This window comes from Globicephala melas, chromosome 19, assembly GCF_963455315.2.
Source record: "Globicephala melas chromosome 19, mGloMel1.2, whole genome shotgun sequence".
Classification (NCBI taxonomy): domain Eukaryota; kingdom Metazoa; phylum Chordata; class Mammalia; order Artiodactyla; family Delphinidae; genus Globicephala; species Globicephala melas.
In genome coordinates, this window is record NC_083332.1 from 55,323,870 (window position 1) to 55,344,945 (window position 21,076).

At 45.6% G+C, this 21,076-nt stretch overlaps 1 protein-coding gene across 2 annotated transcripts in view; it reads right to left on the minus strand.

Annotated features, from left to right (window-relative positions):
- CDYL2 (chromodomain Y like 2) overlaps positions 1-11,126 on the minus strand; it is a 191,596-nt gene extending 180,470 nt beyond the window's left edge. Inside the window, exon 1 of one of the 2 annotated variants that reach the window (XM_060289088.1) lies at positions 10,949-11,126. In XM_060289088.1, coding sequence (XP_060145071.1) covers positions 10,949-10,972 — 24 coding nt within the window. In that variant the 5' untranslated portion in view covers positions 10,973-11,126. The remainder of the gene's footprint in view (positions 1-10,948) is intronic. The other variant, XM_060289087.1, reaches the window with a different exon arrangement.
- Between the last annotated feature and the right edge of the window lie 9,950 nt (positions 11,127-21,076).

Consider the following 21,076-nt stretch of genomic DNA (forward strand, 5'->3'; position numbering starts at 1 on the left):
GCTTGTACACTTTCACGTGAGGCGATATGAACAGGCCTAAAAATTTTTAAGAACGTTGCAGACGTACAATGTTGCTAATACAGTGCATGTACTGGAAGTTCAAGTTATATGTCCAGAGATGGCAAGAAAAGCTGTATTCTGAGGTCTGCTTGCAAAAAACAGTTGAGCCGGCTGCCCCTTTTAACATACTAAAAACACTGCCTTGTGTTAAAAATGCGGTATATAAGCATATGTGGGCGTTAGGTTTTTTTCATGATCCCATTCTGAACAGCAGTTTAAAAGACGTTTGTGGCTGCAGCCCCACCATCTAGCATAGTTCTAGGCACGTAGTTACCAAACAATAAATATTTGATTGGTGGATTACGGAACAAAAATAACTTTTTAAATAAAATTCAAATCCAGCATTTATATAAGATCCATGGTTTATTAGCAAGAGCCCTTGAGATACAATTTTTAGAACACTAGACTCAAAGACGAGGAAATGAAAATCAAAGAGGAAAATTCCCTGATCACGAATCTGAGAGTAGGGTGGTGGCCCCTCGGCAGGGAAACTCCTGGTGTGGCAGAGTGTGGCCCAGGGCCCCAGTCCCGCATACATGTCCCTCCAGTCTCCACAGTGATGCTTCTGTAAGTCACTGAGAAAGCAATGTGGTGATAGATCGACACTGGGGGGATTCCGGGAGGGACAGGATGACTGGAGTGAATGAAGAATATTTTTTATTTTTTACTATTTAACATTTTATTGATAAAAATATCTATGATTATAAACTGCATTAGGTTTTCTATTATCAAACACATGGTTAAGAGAAAGCAGGACAAAATGACAAACTTATGGCTCTCCCAGGCTTCCCAGGAACCCGATCACAGCTTTATATAGGCCTGGTCAACGGATGGGCATCGCACCGGAGCAACAGGACCTTTGGAGGCATCTGCTTCCACCCAGTGGCTCAGGCTAACTGGGCAATGTCAGAGGGAGACAATTAGCTGGAAGGAGGGACAACAAGGCATGGATCAGGACCAAGAGGAGCTATCCCACAACCCCCATCATTCACTCAACGATCAGAGCAGAGGCTAACTCAAGGCTGGGGTCAATTTCAGACCCAGAGGAGGCCTCCCCAGGGGTCCAACACCACCTCTGCCTGCCATCCCAAGCATGGCTCCAGGGAACAACTCCAGAAGACAAAGAAATGGCAGGATTCTTGGAGCTCTGGGCTTGCCCGTCTTCACACCTACATAAAAACAAGATGATGGGGCTTCCCTGGTGCTGCAGTGGTTTAGAGTCTGCCTGCCGATGCAGAGGACGCGGGTTCGTGCCCCGGTCCGGGAAGATCCCACGTGCCGCGGAGCGGCTGGGCCCGTGAGCCATGGCCGCTGAGCCTGCGCGTCCGGAGCCTGTGCTCTGCGACGGGAGGGGCCACAACAGTGAGGGGCCCGCGTACCACAAAAACAAACAAACAAACAAACAAAAAAAAACAAGATGATGACAGGTACCAAGAAGTACGGTATTTATGTGAAGAAGTAACAAGACTCAATCAGAAGGAGGAATTTCAAAAATGGAAGAGCTCTCATTTTACAGCAAAAGCCATCAAGGTTCATAAAGACTAAAAGACAGGTATAGCTTCACAGTGTTACCAACTGGTGGTATGTGGGCGAGTACGCTGACTGTATCAATCAGGGTTCACTCAGAGAAGCTGAACCACTAGGAAATATACATTAAGAGATCTAACAAGGAACTGGCTTATGTAGTTGTGGAACTGGCTAGGGAAGTCTAAAGTCCATAAGGCAGGTCATTAGGAAGGGAAACCTGGAACTCTTCCAGGCTGAAGCTGCTATCTACAGATGGAATTTCTTCTTCTTCAGGTAAGCCTCTGTTCTATTCTTAAGGCTTTTCAACTGACGGAATCAGGTCCACCCAGATTATCTAGAATAATCTCCCTTAAAGTCAACTGATTATGGACCTTAATCACATTTACAAAATAACCTCAGAGCAACACCTACTTTAGTGTTTGACTGAATAACTGACACATAAAACACCATCACATTCACTTATCAATAGCACCCCAGTGATCTCTCCTCTCAGAGACTTGCTAGTACAACAAACCCGTTAACGAAGAACTTTATCTCCTTGAACTCAATATATCAAGACCTTTTCCTTGATTAAATTTTATTTTGAAAGGTTCTGGGTGACGATATTAAACAATGCTCTACTTTTTTTCTCCAGCTAAAATTACTGAAGACGTTGGACCCAACTGTCATAGTTCAGCAGGAGAGAGATTTGTAGAATTCATGGAAAATCACTTCTTCTAAGAATGTAAGTCCAATAGCCCAAAGTGTATATCACAATTTTTTGTTATCCAAGTCATCCAAAGTAGCAGAGCATGTATAGAACTAGGAGAATGGAGACGGCTGATCCATTCTCCCACTTCACCCCTCGATACCACACTCACTCTCTCCTATCAAACTCAAGATTCTTTTTATTTTAATTGAAGACTAGTTGATTTACAATGTTGTATTAGTTTCTGGTGTGCAGCACAGTGATATATTCTTTTTCAGAATCTTTTCCATATAGTTTACCATAAGATATTGTATATAGTTCCCCGTGTTATACAGTAGGACCTTGTTGTTTATCTATTTTACATATAGTAGTGTGTATCTGCTAATCCCAACCTCCGTATTTATCCGTCCCCCACCTTTTCCTTTTGGTAACCATAAGTTTGTTTTCTATGTCTGAGTCTGTTTCTGCTTTGTCAATAAGTTCATTTGTACCACTTTTTTTTTTTTTTTTTTTTTTTGCGGTACGCGGGCCTCTCAGTGTTGTGGCCTCTCCCGTTGCGAAGCACAGGCTCCGGACGCGCAGGCTCAGCGGCCATGGCTCACGGGCCCAGCCGCTCCGCGGCATGTGGGATCTTCCCGGACCGGGGCACGAACCCGTGTCCCCTGCATCGGCAGGCGGACTCTCAACCACTGCGCCACCAGGGAAGCCCCGTACCACTTTTTTAGATTACACATATAAGCAATTATCATATGATATGTCTTCCTCTGTCTGACTTACTTCACTTAGTATGATAATCTCTAGGTCCATCCACATTGCTGCAAATGGCATTATTTCATTCTTTTTTATGGCTGTCACACTCAAGATTCTTGAAAGTGTTAACCATGTAAGATGTCTCTACATCCACATTCCACACACACACCCACACACACACACACACCCACACACACACATACACACACACACACACCGTCACTCTCACACTGCAATCCAGCCCTCCCACCAGCACACTCTATGGAATATATCCCTTAAGGTTACCAATGACTTATTGGTTATTACGCCCAAAGGACCCTGTTGACCCCTTTCATGAAATGCATTTTTCCACTGCCTTCCATAACAGCAAAGCCTCTTGTTTTTCCTTCTACCTCTCTTGCTATTCCTTGTAAATCTGATCTTCTTTCTCTTCTTCCATCCTGTAAATGTCCACTTTCTCCAGTCCTCCTCCATTGGACCCTTCTCGTGTTTATACCCTGTCCTTTGGCTTTCATTATAATCTATACACTAATGATTTCCAATCTCTATCTCCATGACTGATAACGCTTTTGAGTCTCAGGCTCACATGACCCACTGCTATGAACATCTATACCTGGATGTCCCACAAACACTCTGAACTCATTGTCCTTTCCACCGTCCCCACTTCCTCCACTCAATGCTTCTTCCTCGGGTCTCTACCTCCATGACTGGTTCCACCATCCACCTAATGGACCAAAACAGAAACCACGAAGTTATCCCACAGCTCCTGCCTTTCCCTCAATCCCTACATACTGTCAGTCAAGTCTTACTTGAGCAGGGAAGAGGAGAGTACAGCTGAAAATCATATTTTCCAGCCTCCTTTGCAGCTAGGTGTGACCATATAATTATTCAGGCCAATGAGATGAAAGCAGGATTGAATGGAACTTCCAGCAGCTGTTTATAGAGGATGACTCAAGCCCCTCCCTCCCTCCTATTTCCTCCAAGCTCTTACACAAAAGATGGCTAGAGCTCCATGGCCACCTTAGATCAAGCAGTGACCTTAAGGGTAGAAGCCACAGCTGAAGATGAAAGAGACAGAAGGAGCCTGATACCCTGAGAAGTTCATGGAGCATGACACTAACCCTGGACTGCCTAACTCCAAGTTTATTTCGTGTAAGAAAATAAACCTTGTTTAAGCCACTGTTACTGTACATTTTCTATTATAAGCAGCCAGACAAAATCCTGACTGGTATACCAAATTATGTCGATTCTTTTTAAATCTTTCAATTCCAACCATTTCTCTCCATCTCTACTACCACTCCTTTGGTTCAAGTCGCCAATATCAGTTGTTTCAATTACTGAAAGAGCATATTAACTGGTCACCATACTTGTAGTCTTCCTCCAGACTAAGCCACTGTCCATTTCTGAGGGGCAATCTAAGATTATGTATCAACGGTGTTAAAAATGTTAGCATTCTTCAACCTAGAAATTTCACTTCTCAGAATTTATCCTCAGGAAAATGATAGGAAGACACATAATTATGTTCATGGAGGTTAATAACAGCAATATTTAAATGGTTTATAAATAGAAAATAATCTAGATGTCCAACAACAGGGGATCAGTTATACACAAAATAGTGCATCTATTCAAGTGAAAATTGGCCTGTCATTAAAAATCCCGATATGGAGTAATATTTTAAGATAGAAGGAAATGCTCATTTTATATATATATATGTATACATATATAAAAAAGGGTTATAAAACAATATGTATGCTATGTTCCAATTTGATATTTTAATTACATAAATACGTACAGAAAGTAATTTCACTCTTATATTTGTATCTACACCAAGAAAGCTATCATTTTAATTCAGATATCACATTAGTATTTAATAAACATCAAGTGTATGCTAAATGTATAATAATAGTTAGCTTAGGTATTATAATTTTTTTCTTTATGCTTGTATTTTTCCAAGATGCAACAATAAATATAAACTGCTTTCAAAAACAGAAAAGATAAATATTCTCAATAAGTCCTGCAAACCTGATCATGCTCATTTCCTAGTTCAAAGTTCTCCACAGTCATCACTTCCTCTGGAAAGCCTTCTCTCATTCCCCCAAGGCTGGTCCTCCCATGGTCTTAGAGAACCCCATCTTGCCCTGTACTAACACTCTTCCCACAGCACGGCAAACTGCCTACTTTCTTAACTATGTCTTGCACACTAGACCATAGGTCCAGGGAGCACAATCTCATGTTTCCCTAGTATAGTGCCTGGGATATGTTTGGTGTTCTATTTATGTGAAATGAGCAAATGAATGATGGTGTTATGAATTCAGCCACATCTACACCTCTCTTCACCATCCAAGAGATGCCGAAAAGGACCCACATCTTTGGAAGCTAAATGTGTCTCCAATACTTAAGATCTTTGCTAATTACCATGCCTGAACCATCCCTTATCAATTGATCAGGCTGCAAGAAGCCATATAAACTCCTTTCAAGGACAGTTTAAGCCCCTGAAGAAATGATCTTATGTGATGAGGAATGACTTCACATAAGTCTATACTACTTGAAAACAAGCTGATATCTACCCACATGGGATCATTTAAAATAACTTTCAAAAGCTGGGAGAATCATACACCCATTCAATACTCCTCAGGTGCCTACCATGTGCCAAGAAATCGATTCAACTCATCCGATATATTTTCTTTGATGATATTTGCCTCTGCAAATACTGGCACAGAGATTCAAGAAGTTTTATCACTGACCATTTGTTCTGTGACTACACGTTTCACCTCAGGCACGAGTGGTAAGTAGGAGAATATGCCAATGTAACAAGTTGTGTTGATTCTTATGTGATTTTCATCGTTTGTTAATATTTTTAAGCAATCATAGGAAAGAGCTCTCACAAGGCAAGAGAAAGACAAAGATGTTTGAAGACCTTAGAACAAAGCTGGAAACGCACTCAAGTGCCTTCCTTTAATATGAGTAGGGGCCGATCGTGGCATCAAGCACTACTACCTTTCCACCATCTTAACTTGCCTAGCAATGCTGCAAATTACAGATGAAGAAGCTACAGAAAGATTTCTCTCCATACAGATGAATGCAGAGGGCTATGCTCTGGGCCAGATTTAATTTCAGTGAAAATGGTCTCTATTAGAAGAGAATGACATCTGTGATCTACAGAGAGAAGAAAGAAGCACAAGCCCAATTTGAAGACTGTAAAGGATGGACTGACCTGGGGAGGGCAAACACCAGCCTGGTGGAGATTTAACTGACCTGTATTTTTATTAGATTTGGTTTTGTTTTTGTTCCTGGTTACGAAGTTCCAAATGTTTTCAGCAGTCAGCCTCAATCCTGTTTTTCCCATAAGCCTGTTATTTTCAGTGCGTGATTTTGCAGGACGCAGGGTGTGTATGTAGCGCTATAGCGGAGACACCAGTGTTCATCACTGCAGCAGCATGGATTTTTTTTTTAACGTCTTTATTGGAGTATTATTGCTTTACAATGGCGTGTTAGTTTCTGCTTTATAACAAAGTGAATCAGTTATACATATGTTCCCATATCTCTTCCCTCTTGCGTCTCCCTCCCTCCCACCCCTCTAGCTGGTCACAAACCACCTAGCTGATCTGCCTGTGCTAGCAGCATCGATTTTTAACTAGAGTAAATTTCTTTCAACAAAACTAAAATCCTATTATTATTGTTATTTATTTTATTTGGAATGAAATGAAAGCAGTATTTTTTATATATATACCCATTATTATGCATGTATTATATAAACATATATGTATATATTATATACATATGATATAAACACATACGTATTTATTAGATATGGATACATGCATGTATATCAATCCCCCCCAAAAAAAAACACATGGCACATTTGATCCTTTTAAGATAGAACTTTGGGAAATATAAATCAACAGAATGTTGACAAACATCAGGAACTGACACTGCTAAGTCCATCTCGATAAATTCAACTTGGCCACTACTGACCTTCTCTATAGACATACAGCATTCTCTTTGAACATTTTTGCCAACAAAGTGGAGACCTCCTCCATAATGTCAGCTAATCACACGGGAGAGAGTATAAAATACCACCCAACAGCGACAGGGAAAGCCACAGGGTTGAAGCTTAGATGCATTCAATGAACGCATCTTTTAGTGAATAACCGTCAAGCTCTCTGGAAGGCGACTCAGTCAAACTTCCTTTCAGAGAGAACTGAGAGCCACCCCTACACATGGTATTACCACCACGGAGAGACCACAAGCCAGAGGAGAAAAGAGAACAGAGAGCAGCGCTCAACACAAGCATAACAAGGTCAGCCAAGGTTCTTTACCTATACTTAAGTCAGTCTTCTGTTCAGTGATTCAGTGAACAAGTATTTGAATGCGCAAGGACACAGAGATGGACAAGACAACTGGGCTCCTTATTCCACTGATTATGTCTTCCTGACATCCAAGCATCTTAGCGAATGTTCACGAGCATCCTGGGGCTACAAACTCTAATGCCTACGGGAGCCAGATAAGTAATTTACGAGTGAAGCAGAAAGGGTACCTGGTACAAGGGAGCACTGGGACAATTATGCACTAGACATCACGTGCCCCATCTAAAGGCATTCAAATCCAATTCTCTTATCTACCATCAAGGTGAGGCAAAACACACAGATAGCCTAGACGTGGCTCACAGATTACCATTTTATGACTTACGTTTAGCAAAATGTAGACCAGAGCATCTGGATAAGGAATTTCATTTTGCATCTAGATTATCTGATTTTAAAATGCTCAACCCATATTTAAGATCACCTTCCTATAGGTGATGGCTATAACATATCGGACGATGATGAGAACTCTGCTATAAGAGAAATAATCTATCAAGAACCAAAATTTTGGAAACTGAGTTTGATTCCATATTTCTTCATTATGACTGAAGAGTGCCATTACATAACATTACATAAACAAAGTTTTCATTTGTTGGTGTCTTTAAAATTAGCACCTATTCCTTAAAAGATGCTACTCAGGGAAGGTTTACTCTTTCCAATTTCACTGTCTGAAGCACCAAAGAGAAGTTGAAGAATCTCTACAATCCAAATCACATCTTCACCATAAAAGGCCAAGGATAGTGTCAGCAGACACACAGGTGAAATAAATCAATTACAAATGTAATAGTTCTTGCCCACTCAAAATGTGGGTTCTTGGTCAGAGGTTACAAGAAGCCATTTTATATACCCTTGAGTATAATATTTAATTAAAGTAATATGATAATTGAGAATGGTGTCAGTTTTCCTCTTTTATTTTTTCTTTAAAGGTCAACCAATGTACTGGATATTCCAAGATTTGTCCTTAAATCAACAAACTATTTTTTACACACACAACAGTTTTACAGTTACAAATATATATGCTAATGGACAGTTAGCACATCTTAATTGTTTTTAAAGCTAAATTTGGTCAACAAATTAAATTCCTCAGTGTGTGTTATGTAATGTAGACACAGGCTATAAAAATGTTGACATTGGTTATATATTCGTAATGCAATTTAGCCGTTTTAGTAATGACTGTGCAAATAATCAGCCACAGGAAAACTATTTTACATCTAGTACAATTACCTACTATCACAGAAGTAGTTATTATTATTGTCTTGTTTACTGAACTTCAATAAGAACTCCGTGAGGTGCTAAGATACTTCCAAGGCAGGTGTGAAAACTCCCCTCTTAACAGACTCATCTGGCAACTATAATTACCCATGTTAAGGAGGGCATTTCAGATGATCATTAAACAAGAAATTATCCTCAGAAGGTTCATAAGTTCCAAACTTTAAATGGAGAAATACTGACAGCTCCTAACGTGTCCTCCTAATTCCCTCTTGATGCAACTTTTCACCAGGCAAGGTCAGCAGCTCTAAGATGACTCAAGATCAATGGGTAGAAAAATCCATACTCCCAGCGAGATGAGCTTTGCCCCTGAACAATATCTACTTTTGGCCAATGCCCTAATAGTGCTGGTTATACTTCGGGAAGCTCAATCAAACATCCCATTTTACTGTGCTTCAACTTTCTTGGTTTCAGAAATTGCTCCACCATCTTAAAATAGGCAAAAGTGCTTGGATGACCCATTGGGCACAACCTGCCAAAGTTCTTCACCAGGTCTCTACCCAACTTCATCTTCTCTGTCAGCACAGGGATGAGGAAGGCAGTAGGGTAGAGAAGAGGTCAACCTGCATCATTCTTTCAAGGAACCCAGGAACATGTTAGCTGGATGGTTCAGCCCCAGCAAATATCATGGGGTTTCAGTCAGTATGTTCACCAGTGCGGTGGTCATCTGAATGCTTGACTGGGGCTGGAGGTTCTGCTTCCAAGGTGGCTCACAAACACAAGCTTGTTAAGCTAGTGCTGGTTGTTGGCAGGAGGTCTCAACTCCTCGCCACATGGACCTCTCCATAGGACTGGAGTGTCCTCTCATGACACCTGAGCCCACTAGTGGTCCATGACTGCGCCTCACCAAATCCAGAATCATCCAAAAGACCCTGGACTCACAGGAAGCTGAGATGTTACCTTGCCTGTTCTCCACTCTTCCTCTCTCACACCCGCCAGCAAATCCACCACCTGAAAAAGCTTCAGCTGTCCAGAAAGCCCAGAGGAAAAACCTCACAGTGGGTGAATCACCCCTGTGGTCTCCTACCCAGAAGGCTAATTCCACCCCCTGGGGTGCTCATCTCAATTTAACCAAAAGCCTTGAGAACCAGGGCTAGTGTTAATCGATTTAAGCGCAGGGGAGTCCAGGTCCAGGCTGAACTCTGACTTGCTTCTTGGAGGATCAGCAGGCCTTTGGGATGAAGATGGCAGGTCTCTTAGCTTCCTTATCCTGAACCTTCTCTTGGGGCCAACAGCTCTTTCGGGCATTCTCCCCAGGGAAAGGGGGTTGCTTCTTGTTTTGTCCACTTGTCGGGAATCCAAAAGCAGTAACTGTTGTATCCAGAGCTAGTAAAACCTAGCTCCCAGAGGCCATGGCTATTTATCCACCGTTTCAAAGATGCCAGACTAATGTCTTCCTTGAGCACTTTTGAGACGCTTTCAAAGTATCCGATGCTGGCCACTAACCTGTGTGGACCTGGAGACAGGTATCCACCGAGGGTGACGTAGAGCGTTGGAAGCTGGGCTCACATCCCATGTCCTCTAGCAACGTGCTACCACCCACCTCCGCCTTCCATGTGCTCTTCCTTCCACCGAAGGCCCTCTACAGCGCCCCCTCTCGCCCCCAGTGAGCACGACACCCGCAAGGACCGCCCCCACGCCCCAGCCCCGAGCCCGTGGCGGGGGCAGCAGGTGGGAGGAGGGGGGAGGTGGCCTGGTGGCCCCGGGGAGCGATTTGGCGGGTGCCTCCCGAACTCCCCACCCGGCCGCCCCCTCCGCGGCCGCCCCCGCAGGACCCCGCCTCGGCCCGGCCGGGCTCCGCTCCGTCGGCCCGCCCCCATCCCCTCCCGCGCCCCCGGCCCAGCCCGGGCCGCGCACCCCCGGCCCCGCACCCCCGCCGGCCGCCGCGCGGCCCCCCGCATTCCCGGCACGTCCGGCGCCGACTTTTACCTGTACTTTCTGCACTCGAGGCGGCTCGTCGGGCGAGAAACACCTCCCCGGGACCGCTACCTCCCCCGCCCCGGCTCCGCCCGGCTTCCTCCTTCCCCTCCAAGGCCGCAAAGTAGATGGAGTAAGAGAGTGTGTGTGCGAGAGAAAGAGAAAGAGGGAGCGGGCGCGGGCGCCGCGGGAGGGCGGGCGGGCGGCGGGCGGGAGGCGCGCCCGGCCCCCGCCGCCCTCCGGCCGCCGCCGCCGCCGCCGCGGGCTCGGCAACTCCGGCTCGCGCCTGGCCCCGGCCCGGTCCCCGCCGCCCGCCGTCCGCCCGCCGCCCGCCGCCCGCGGGCTGGGGCCGGCCCGCGCACCCACGTCCCCGTACCTCGTAAAGGTCCCCAGAAGCCATGCCAGGCTGCGGAACTTGGCTCGCCGGGTGTGCGCGTCTGCTCGCTCGCGCCCTCCGTGCGTGTGCGCGAGGGGGGCAGTGTGCGCGTGTGTGTGTGCGCGCGTGTGTGTGTGTGTGTGTGTGGTGTGTTGAGTAAACTGTGTTTTTGCAGAATGACAGGCTTGGGGGCTGCCTATGCGCAGAATCAGAGCGGGCGGCGGCGGGGCTGGCGTAACCGGCAGCGGCGGCGGCGGCGGCGGCGGCACGAGCGCGGGCAGCAGCGACGGCCGCGCAGCGCGCCCGGGAGGCACAGACGCGGCCCGAGCGCTGCGGCCCCCACGACCCGGCGACCCGGCGGCGGTGGCTGCGGCGGGCAACGGCTCGCCCCGGCGCCGCCTGCAGGAAGCCGCCCCGCGCCCGCCGCCGGCCCGGACGCTGCTGCCACTGGGCGAGTCCCCGCCCCCCGGGAGCCCGGCCCGGCCCCCCGGGCGGGGGGGGCGGGGGCGGCTGCCCGGCCGCGCCCCAGGGGACCAGTCCTGGAGCCGGGGAGCGCCCGGGCCCGCCCCGCCGCCCCGGGCTAGCCCCGGAGGCGGCCGGCGGGGCCCCCCGGGGGTGGCGGGCCAGGTACCCGCCGGGCGCACCCGGCCCCGGCTGCGAAGGGGCGGCCGGAGGCAGGTAGAGGGCTTCGGGGCGCGGCGGGGAAGGGGCCGCCGGCAGGCTCGGCAAGCCCGGGGGCCTCCCCTCTCGCCCCCAACCCCCACGAGGGAGTGGGCGCCGCCCGGGGAGACGCGGCCCTCCCCAGCTGCATAGCCCCTCCCTCCAGTCTGGTTAGTGAGATGTGGAGGCCACAGGAGGAGGGACGCAATGGCCCGTCCAGAGGCGCCCGAGAGAGCCAGTACTGCACCCCGGTCAACCCTGGAAAGTCTTTAGAGCCGGGCGTGGACTTCCCTCAACCACCCCCAGCCCCCATTCATTCACTCATCCATTATTCAACAAACATCTTACAATGTCTACCCAACTGCACCGTGTCCCTGGTAGGCACGACGGGGACCCTGCCCACAAGGGAGTTTGAATCCAAGTGGAGAGATGAACCACGCGCACGTGAGGCGGATTCAATCGCTCAGCCAAAAGGAGCTCCTACTATGTGATAGGCTCCAGAGCTGGAGGGACTCTGAAATCCAAATGAGTTCTTAAGTTACCTCTTCCTACTTCACTGTGGACAAGTGGTCACCTTTCTGTTTAAAGATGCAGTTGACTGAGGACTTGGGAAGGCAGGCTGTTCTGAAATTGGAAGAAAGGTCTTCCTCATCCTAGCCCAAAAAATGCTCAGTTGGTCTCTTTCTCCAGCTGTGATGTGGACTTAACTCACATCCTCCCTCCGTCTTTTCCTATTTGTGAGACTTTGGACAAGTTACTTTACCCATCTGAGCCTTGCTTTCCTCATCTCTAAATTGGAGATGGTAATACACACCTAAGGTGATGTGAGAATTGAAGAGAGGATCACTGTATACATGAAGTGGCCTAACCCAGCAGAATTCCATAAAGTTATTTGTGTCTGTACTTGAACCCTGAACTGCCCTTATGGAGAGGGAGATGGCAAAGGGGAATTATAACAAGAGGAAGGGTTTAATCCAGACGTTATCAAATTTTTAAAAGTCACCACATTTTTCAATTAAAAATTCCACAGAATCTGGACCACAGGGTTTTCATGTCTGGCTCATTCCAGGACACATGAGTTTGCATATGCTGTTCCCTCTGCCTAGAATGTCCTTCCACACTGAATCCATCTGGAAAACTGTTCCTGCAGCGGCTTGTTTATCTTTGTATCACAAGCATGGCAATGTGATCACTATTCCTATTCCTGGCAGAGTGGGTACACAATGAATGTTTGTAGATTATACCAATACAACAGATTTTATACCAGTTTGTAGTTAAAATCCCATATTACTACGATGGGGGGGGAAGGGTGAGGGTGTGGAAATAAATAAGAAAGTGTATTTGGTTTAGAAACTGTGGAGATTGTCATAGCAGTTCTCTTCCCTTTTCATACTGATATTTTCCCCATGGTGATTGTTTTAAATAATAATAATAATAAGCAGCTCTCTATCTGTAGGTCACAAAACAAATTATAATGATCCTTAATTTGTACTTGGGAATAAATGCACCACCATAGCATGAGGATGTAATTTGGAAGTAGAAGACAAGAAAGAAACTGGGTTTGGAAATAATACGCTCAACCAAATTTGAATATATAATCAGTAGTTTTACAAAAACACCAAAAACTTCACTTGTGCTGGCCAAGAACTCCCTGGGGATGTGAGCACAGTTTGAAAAAACCTTCGTCTAGACAACAATTGTTTACGGAGTTCAGAGAAGGAGATACTAACTGCGGATTGGCATGCTCGGGGAGTATTTTATGGAGGAGATAGTGTTGTAATGGACCTCGAAGACTCATAGAAAAGGAGAGACTTTGGAGAAAGAGGTAAGTGTAGATGGTGGGCAGTGCTGCAATGGGATGGACGTTAGAAGACTAGAAGATTGATTCGTGGAAGTCACAGCACATCGTAAAATGAACGTGGCTCTGTTCGTGGAGAGTCTTGAATACCAAGCTAAGAAGCTTGCAATTTAGCTAGTCCACAGTGGAAAACTGGTTGAAGACTTCTGAATCCATCAAAAGCATGTGGCAATCAAAAGTTGTGTTAGAAGACAAATTCTAGAAGAAATATGAAAAATGGACTGCAGGGGTTGAGGTTAGAGGCAGGGAGACCAGGTGCAGTGGACCACGGTGATAGAGGTAGAAATGAAGAAGAAAAACTGGATTTACAAGATGTTCTGAAGGAAGGACCCGCTGGCCACAGACTTTCCTTATGGCTACTCCACCTACTTCCATAAAGTATTTGATCCACATCCACAGGACTTGATGACTAACAGGATGTGTGTGTGTGTGTTTGGAATTGAGGGAGGGGGTGAGCAACTAAGGAAAGAAAGGATACAGAGATGACTAAGGTTTTAAACTGAGTGAGCGCCCCATCTGTCATAACACCATGTTTTTTTTGTCGTTGTTTGTTTTGGTTTTTTGCGGTACGAGGGCCTCTCACTGCTGTGGCCTCTCCTGTTGCGGAGCACAGGCTCCGGACGCGCAGGCTCAGCGGCCATGGCTCACGGGCCCAGCTGCTCCGCAACATGTGGGATCTTCCAGGACCGGGGCATGAAGCCGTGTCCCCTGCATCGGCAGGCGGACTCTCAACCACTGCACCACCAGGGAAGCCCTCCCATAACACCATTTTATTTTGAGCTTGCCCCCAGACCATTGCTGGCTTCTGGAAAAGCTTCCTAAAGGATGAAGAGAAGGTTCTTCACCCTCTGCGGGAAGGTCAGCCCAACCAATGGACAGAGCTGCTCCAGGTTCTTCGGATGACATACAACCATTGTTGCTCATGGAGAATGGAAGTTAACTACTATCTTCCACAAAGTGGGATAGACTCTTCATACTAGTCATAATCAAGGACAGCTGATAGAAACTCAAACTAATTTAAAACAAAGAGAGAATTTACTGACTCACGTAGATTAGAAAAAGATGGAATTGCTCTCAGCGTTGGCTGGATTCAAGGTCTCAAAGGATATAAAATGGAGTCTCTCACTCTGCCTCTCCCCCCGATGCTGGACCCTTTCCTGTTGAAGATGGACTTCCTCCAGGCATCTGAGAATATGGCACCTGGCAGCTCACATCATCCCAGCTTAAAGACCTCATAGAGTATTTCGAAATCCCAGGGAAAGGCTCTGCTCGGCTGATGTACATCATATGTTCTTGTCTTGGCCCAATTACTGTAGCCAGTCACTGACAGTGCTCAGCTTAAGTCACATGCCCACCTATGGGGCAGGAAGACTGGAATGACTGGTAGTTTTACCAGCACTACCTGCTTGGAATTGACGATGAGCAGAAGCCCAAAGGAACAGGGGAATGGATGCTGGGAAGATAGATATTCACTATATTCTAGAACAAGCCTGGGGCAGAAAGGGAACTTAGAAGCAAGGGCAGTGGCTGCCTAGAACATGGCCTTGCAATAGACCAAGAACAGCCAGTTTAATATCCAAGGACAGATTGTATCCACTGCCCTGACAGAGCCACTGCCACATTAGAAAGAGGCAATCTTCTCCTTCTGATATCACTTGAGACCTGATCTTGACCTCCTGTATAGTGGGATGGTTGAACATTTCTGCTCTAGATTCAGATCGCCTGGGTTCCAATTCCTGCCTCATCACCGCTAGGTGTATGCTATGACGCTCTTTACTTAACCTCTCTGTCCTTCCATTTCCAAAAGTATTTGTTATTTATTGCTACACGATAAATTATCCCCAAAACTTAGTGGCTTAAAACAAAAGGTATTTCTTACCTCACAGTTTCTGTAGGTTACGGATTCAGAAGCAGCTTAGCTGAGCCCACGCTCAAGGAGAGATGAGTTAGCTTCCACCTTCTAAAGGGAGGACCATCAGAGAACTTGTGGACATATTTTAAAACCACCACACTACATCTGTAAATTGAGGTGATAGCTAACCCATAGAGTTTTTGGAGAATTAGATAAGATAATCCATGCAAGGCACCTGCCACTAATAACGGCTGAATAATGGTATCTGTTATAATTAATATTACAACTACTACTACCAGTTTCAAACTTGTATGTGTCACTAATATGTCTGAATGTTCAAGATTCCTGTAGAAAGGCATTAAATCAAAACTGAGTATTGTTTTCAAGCCACATAGAAACCCTTGTTACTAACTAAACTTTATTTTTAGCATTAATTTTAAAACATTTTACTTCAATGGTAATGATAATAACGATAGTAATTGAAGTAAAGTCATACTTATTCAGTGTCTACAGCACGTCAGTTATGATTCTCACTGAACAAAACTAATAATGCCCTGCCCTCAAGGAGCTTACAGTACAGTGGAGGAGACAGTGAAGAAAACAAGAAAACAACATACATATGTAATATTATTTCCCGGACTGATAACCACAAAGAAAAATGAAGCCAGGTAAAGAGACAGAAAGGAACTGACACGGGTGTATGCTTGGAAGAGCATACTGGTTTAGATAAGGTGGTTAGCTAAGACCTCACTAAGGTGATGACATTTGAGCTGAAACCCAAAAGAAAGTGAAAGAGAACACAAAGCAAATCAGAGGACAGAGAATGTCAGAGAAAACAGCAAAGGCAAAGCCCTGGGGCTGAAGAAGCTTGGTATGTTCAAGGTCCAGCCATTAAGCATGGTGGCTGAAGCTGAGTGAGCCAGAACACAGGTAGGGGTCAGGCCGGGAGCTAACCGAGGACCAGATGATAGATTGATAGATAGATAGATAGATAGATAGATAGATACATAGATAGATAGATAGATGGATAGATAGATAGATAGGACCTGGTAGGCCATGTAAAGAATTGAGATTCCACTCTCAGTGATGTGAGAGGTCATTGGGGAAGCTGTGAACAAGGGGATGATATGGTTGGATCACTTGGCTCCCGGGTAGAGACTGGAATGAAGAGGAACAACAGGGCTGCTGGACACCATGCCAGAAGTGCAGGTATAAGATCCTCGTGGTGTGGACTAAGGGGGAAAGTGTCAAAGAGAAGTGGTTGGATGGGAGGTGTAGAGGGGGATAAGTGGGCTATGAGGAACTTAGAAGAATCCTAAATTTTTGGTCTGAGTGTCTGGGAGAATGGAGGTGCCATTTACTGAGACGTGGAAAACTGGGGAGAAATGTGATTGGTAGGTATTTGTATTTGTGTTAGGCCTGGGTGTGGGGAAATCAATAGTTCAGTTTTAGAACATGCTAATTGTGCGATATGTTTAGACATCCAAGTGGACATGAGTGGGGATTCAATAATGTGAATCAGAGGGGCTTCCCTGAGGGGCTTCCCTGAGGGGCTTCCCTGGTGGCGCAGTGGTTGAGAGTCCGCCTGCCGACGCAGGGGACGCGGGTTCGTGCCCCGGTCCGGGAAGATCACACGTGCTGCGGAGCGACTGGGCCCGTGAGCCATGGCCACTGAGCCTGTGCATCTGGAGCCTGTGCTCCGCAACGGGAGAGGCCACAACAATGAGAGGCCCACATACCACAAAAAAATAATACTAATAATAATGTGAATCAGAAACTGAGGCTAGATATGGTGGCAGTGGTCAGCACACAAATGGTAAGGGCTGGGCACAGACCTGGAAGGAAAGGGGGCCTAGGACAGAGCCCTAGAGCAGTTTAGCACTTAGAGGTCAGGAAGAGGGTGAGGAACCAGCAAAGGAGTCTGAGAAGGGGTGATTGAAATAGGAGAGAATCAAGAGAGTGTTGTGTCCCAAAGCCAAGTGAGAGACAGAGGACAGATAATTAAATGTCTGTGGGAGGCTGGGTGAGAAGAGGACTGATCATAGCATCTGGCAACGTGGAGATCTTTGGTGGCCCTGACAGGACCCGTTTTGGTGGAGCAGGAAAGTTGAAAGTTAGACTGAAGTGAGTTCAAGAGACTTAGGCAGAGAGGAAGTACAGATGGTGAGCACAGGTTACTCATTCAAGGCCTTTTGCTATAAACAGCAGAGAAGTGGGTCAGTAGATGGAGGGGGGCATCAGATGCAGGAAGGGTTTTTAATACAGACGATATGATAACATGCCTGTAGAATGATAGGAATGACACAGTAATGAGGAGGAAATGGTTATGCAGTAAAGAGACGAATTGCAGGAACAGGGTCCTTGAAAAGGCCAATGGAGAAGGGATGCAAAAGGCCAAAGAGGAGGGGCTAGACTTAGGAGCACAGAGTCCATCTGTACTGGATTGAATAGTGGCCCCCTAAAATTTGTGTCCACCCAGAACCCCAGAACATGACCTTATTTGCAGGTGTAATTAGTTAAGATGAGGTCATACATGATTCAGGTTGGCCCTAAACCAATAACTAGTGTCCTTAAAATAGAGACAGAGACCAATAGGGAGAATGCCATGTGACAATGGAAACAATGATGGGAGAAATGTGTCTCAAAGTCAAGGAATGCCAAGGACTGCCAGCAATCACCAGAGGCTAGGAAGGAAGAATTCTTCCCCAGAGCCATTGCAGTGAGTGTGGTCCAGCTGACACCTTGATTTCAGAATTCTAGCCCCCAGTACTGCGAGAGAATACATTTTTGTTGCTTTCAGCCATCAGGTTTGTGGTAAGTTGTTATGGCAGCCACAGGAAACTAATACATCATTCTCTGGAAGAATAAAGCAGGCCAAGTGCGTGGCTGCATATGAAGTCACTGGCAGGTTTGGAGCTCTCTTCTATTACAGTAAGTCCCCTCTACATACGGACCTTCAAGTTGCAAACTTTCAAAGATGCGAACGTGTTTTCACGTGTTCAATCACACAAGGCATTAGTGAAATTGCAGCTTCCCTCTATCTCCTATTGCTGACAATCCTTCAGCTCTACCATCTCCCACCTCCTCTCCCTCCTCCAGTCAGTAACTCTTCTTGCCTGTTCCCTCGATGCCAGTCCCTGTATGCCAGCTGTTGTACTGTACTACTGTACTTTTCAAGGTACTGTACTGTAAGATTAAAAATGTTGTCTTTATTTTTTGTGTTTGTTTTTTATGTATTATTTGTGCAAAAAGTATTATAAACCTATTACAGCACAGTACTAATAGCCGATTGTGTTAGTTGGGCACCTAGGCTAACTTTGTTGGACTTACAAACACGCTCTCAAGAATGAAACTTGTTCATATGTAAGGGACTTACTGTATTTCTATATTCCCCATGAAATGAGCCACGAAATCATCAGATGAAAGTGAGGGGTATCAGATAGAGAAATGTGATTTGCCTGGAACAATACTTCTTTAATCTGTTGTCCCCCCAGTATTATTAAGAACACCCCCTTTCACTCCTCAGGCTATCTAGATTTAGACCAAACCTGTATCGTTTTTCTAGTGTTAGATGTTTGAAGACAGATTTTAAAATATGAAAAGTTGACTTGGGGAGAAGAGAGGACTGACTAGGAAAATAGAGAGGTGTTGCTGGGAGGTACGGAGGGCCCACTGGATATCTGTGATCAGAAGTTAATTAGACCAGTCAGACCAGTCAGCAAGGTTGTCCTTTATCCAATAACTTTCCGTTGTTCAGGGCAAGCTGGGTATTGCGTTTAAGCAAGCATGGTGTTTGCCATGTGAGTTCAATGGAAGGAGAGAGAGGAAATGGAGTTAAGAGTATATGTAAGGAAGTGATTGTAATGAAAGGATGATGGTGACCGAACCTAAGCTAGATAAGGAGGCATGTGACAACGTGGGGGCCGTGTAGAGATGATACAAACAAAATTGTTGGTCAGTGAATTGGTACAAAGATTGTTCGAGTGAGGACTGTTGCAGGTAACAAGAGCTCTTGAAATGGTGCAGTGAGTGATGGCAGTGACCGCTCACCTCGAGCTGCATGGTTTTGTTTCAGTTTTTTTTTTTTTTTTGGTCACACCACCCAACTCGTGGGATCTTAGTTCCCCGACCGCGGATCGAACCCGTACCCCCATGCAGTGGAAACACAGAGTCCTAACCACTGGACCGCCAGGGAAGTCCCCACATGCTTTCCACGTATGACCATCTTTTGTTTCCACCGCCTCTTTCTTGTCTCCTCTACTCACACGGTAAGGACCTACTGTTGTCCCAGCAGGACAGAGGCGGGATCCATGTTCAGAACCTTGAAGACCTTAAGAACAGAGGGTGAATCCGAGGTAAGAACTGAGGGTTGGAAAAGATCACAGATATTGGGGCTGGAAGAGGGGCTGAGAAAAGAGAGAAGGAGAAGGAAAAGGAAGGACCTTCCAGAAACCCAACCGAGATAGTCTTTGAATGACCTTAACTGAAAGGAAAAGTAAAGAAATGTGTTGAGCTGTTTACAGACTCAGGTGATTTTCAGTGGAGTGACTCTGCCTTTTCTTCTACACATTGTATGCAGAACTGAATTATAAGCATATTGTACCATTTTATCATTTCAACAAGAGAAAAACAATTGGCCCTATTTTACAGATGTAAGAAATAAAGGTCATAACCCTGGAGATATGCTCCAGAAAGGGAAGGTAGACCTTCTGTCGCCTGAAGTAGGCCCAGATTCCCTGTGGGCTATGTGCACAGGAAAAAGTTATTTCTTGCAGAGCCCACCGGGGAGAAAGAAAACCCAAGTGTTTGGCTTTAAGCCTTAACTAAGAAATTGGTCCTGTGGTTTTGAAATCTTGGAGTAGGAAATGGGTGAATATTGGGAAGCAAAAAGAATCAGTTTTTTAGTTGTGTGTCTGTGTGCGTGTGTGTGTGTGTGTGTGTTGTAAGAAGAAGGAACGTGCACTTAGATTTATTGGCCCAACACTGCTTTGTCTAAGAAGATCAAAATGCAATGTTTTTTGTACATAGTATATCAGTGACATGACTGTGAAGCAGATATGTCTATCAGTGTAGCTTCAAGTGACTAAACTCTATCAGAGGATCTCAACTTTTGCTCTCAAGACCCATTGACACTCTTCAGCAAGATTGGGAACGCCAAAGAGCTTGTGTTTACATGTGTCTACTGTTATTCACTGTATTGGATATTAAGTTGAAAAAATTTTAAAACCGGAGTTCACACACAAAAATAACACACAAGCACACACTCCTGTTAGCCACCAGAGGAATACAGTTGTCTAGAATCATGAAACTTCTAGAAAAGTACTCCATACACTAGTGAGAGAATGAGAGTGAAAAAGGCAAAAATATCCTGGTATTATTATGGAAATAGTTTTGACCGTATGAATCCCCGAAATGATTTCAGGGATCCTGAGGGACCTGGACCACTCTTTGAGAATTGCAATTCTACAGAATTATGTAAAAGGCTATCTCTGTTGTGGGTAAAGTTGCATCTTGGAATATTATATGGAAATGTTTCTTTTCTAAATAGACTTAGACGGCATGGTTCCTACATTATAGGAGGTGAGCGTGTATGTTCTCAATCGCAAAGTCCCCCAAGAGGAGCCCAGAAATAAATGCTCAGAGGCCCTTACACAGGACCTGAGAGCCTCTTTCTTCACCACAAGTTTCTGGAGGAACCCTAAGGGGACAGAAATTTAGTACTGAAGAAGACCTACAGGGGTATTTCTCCCTCTTTTCC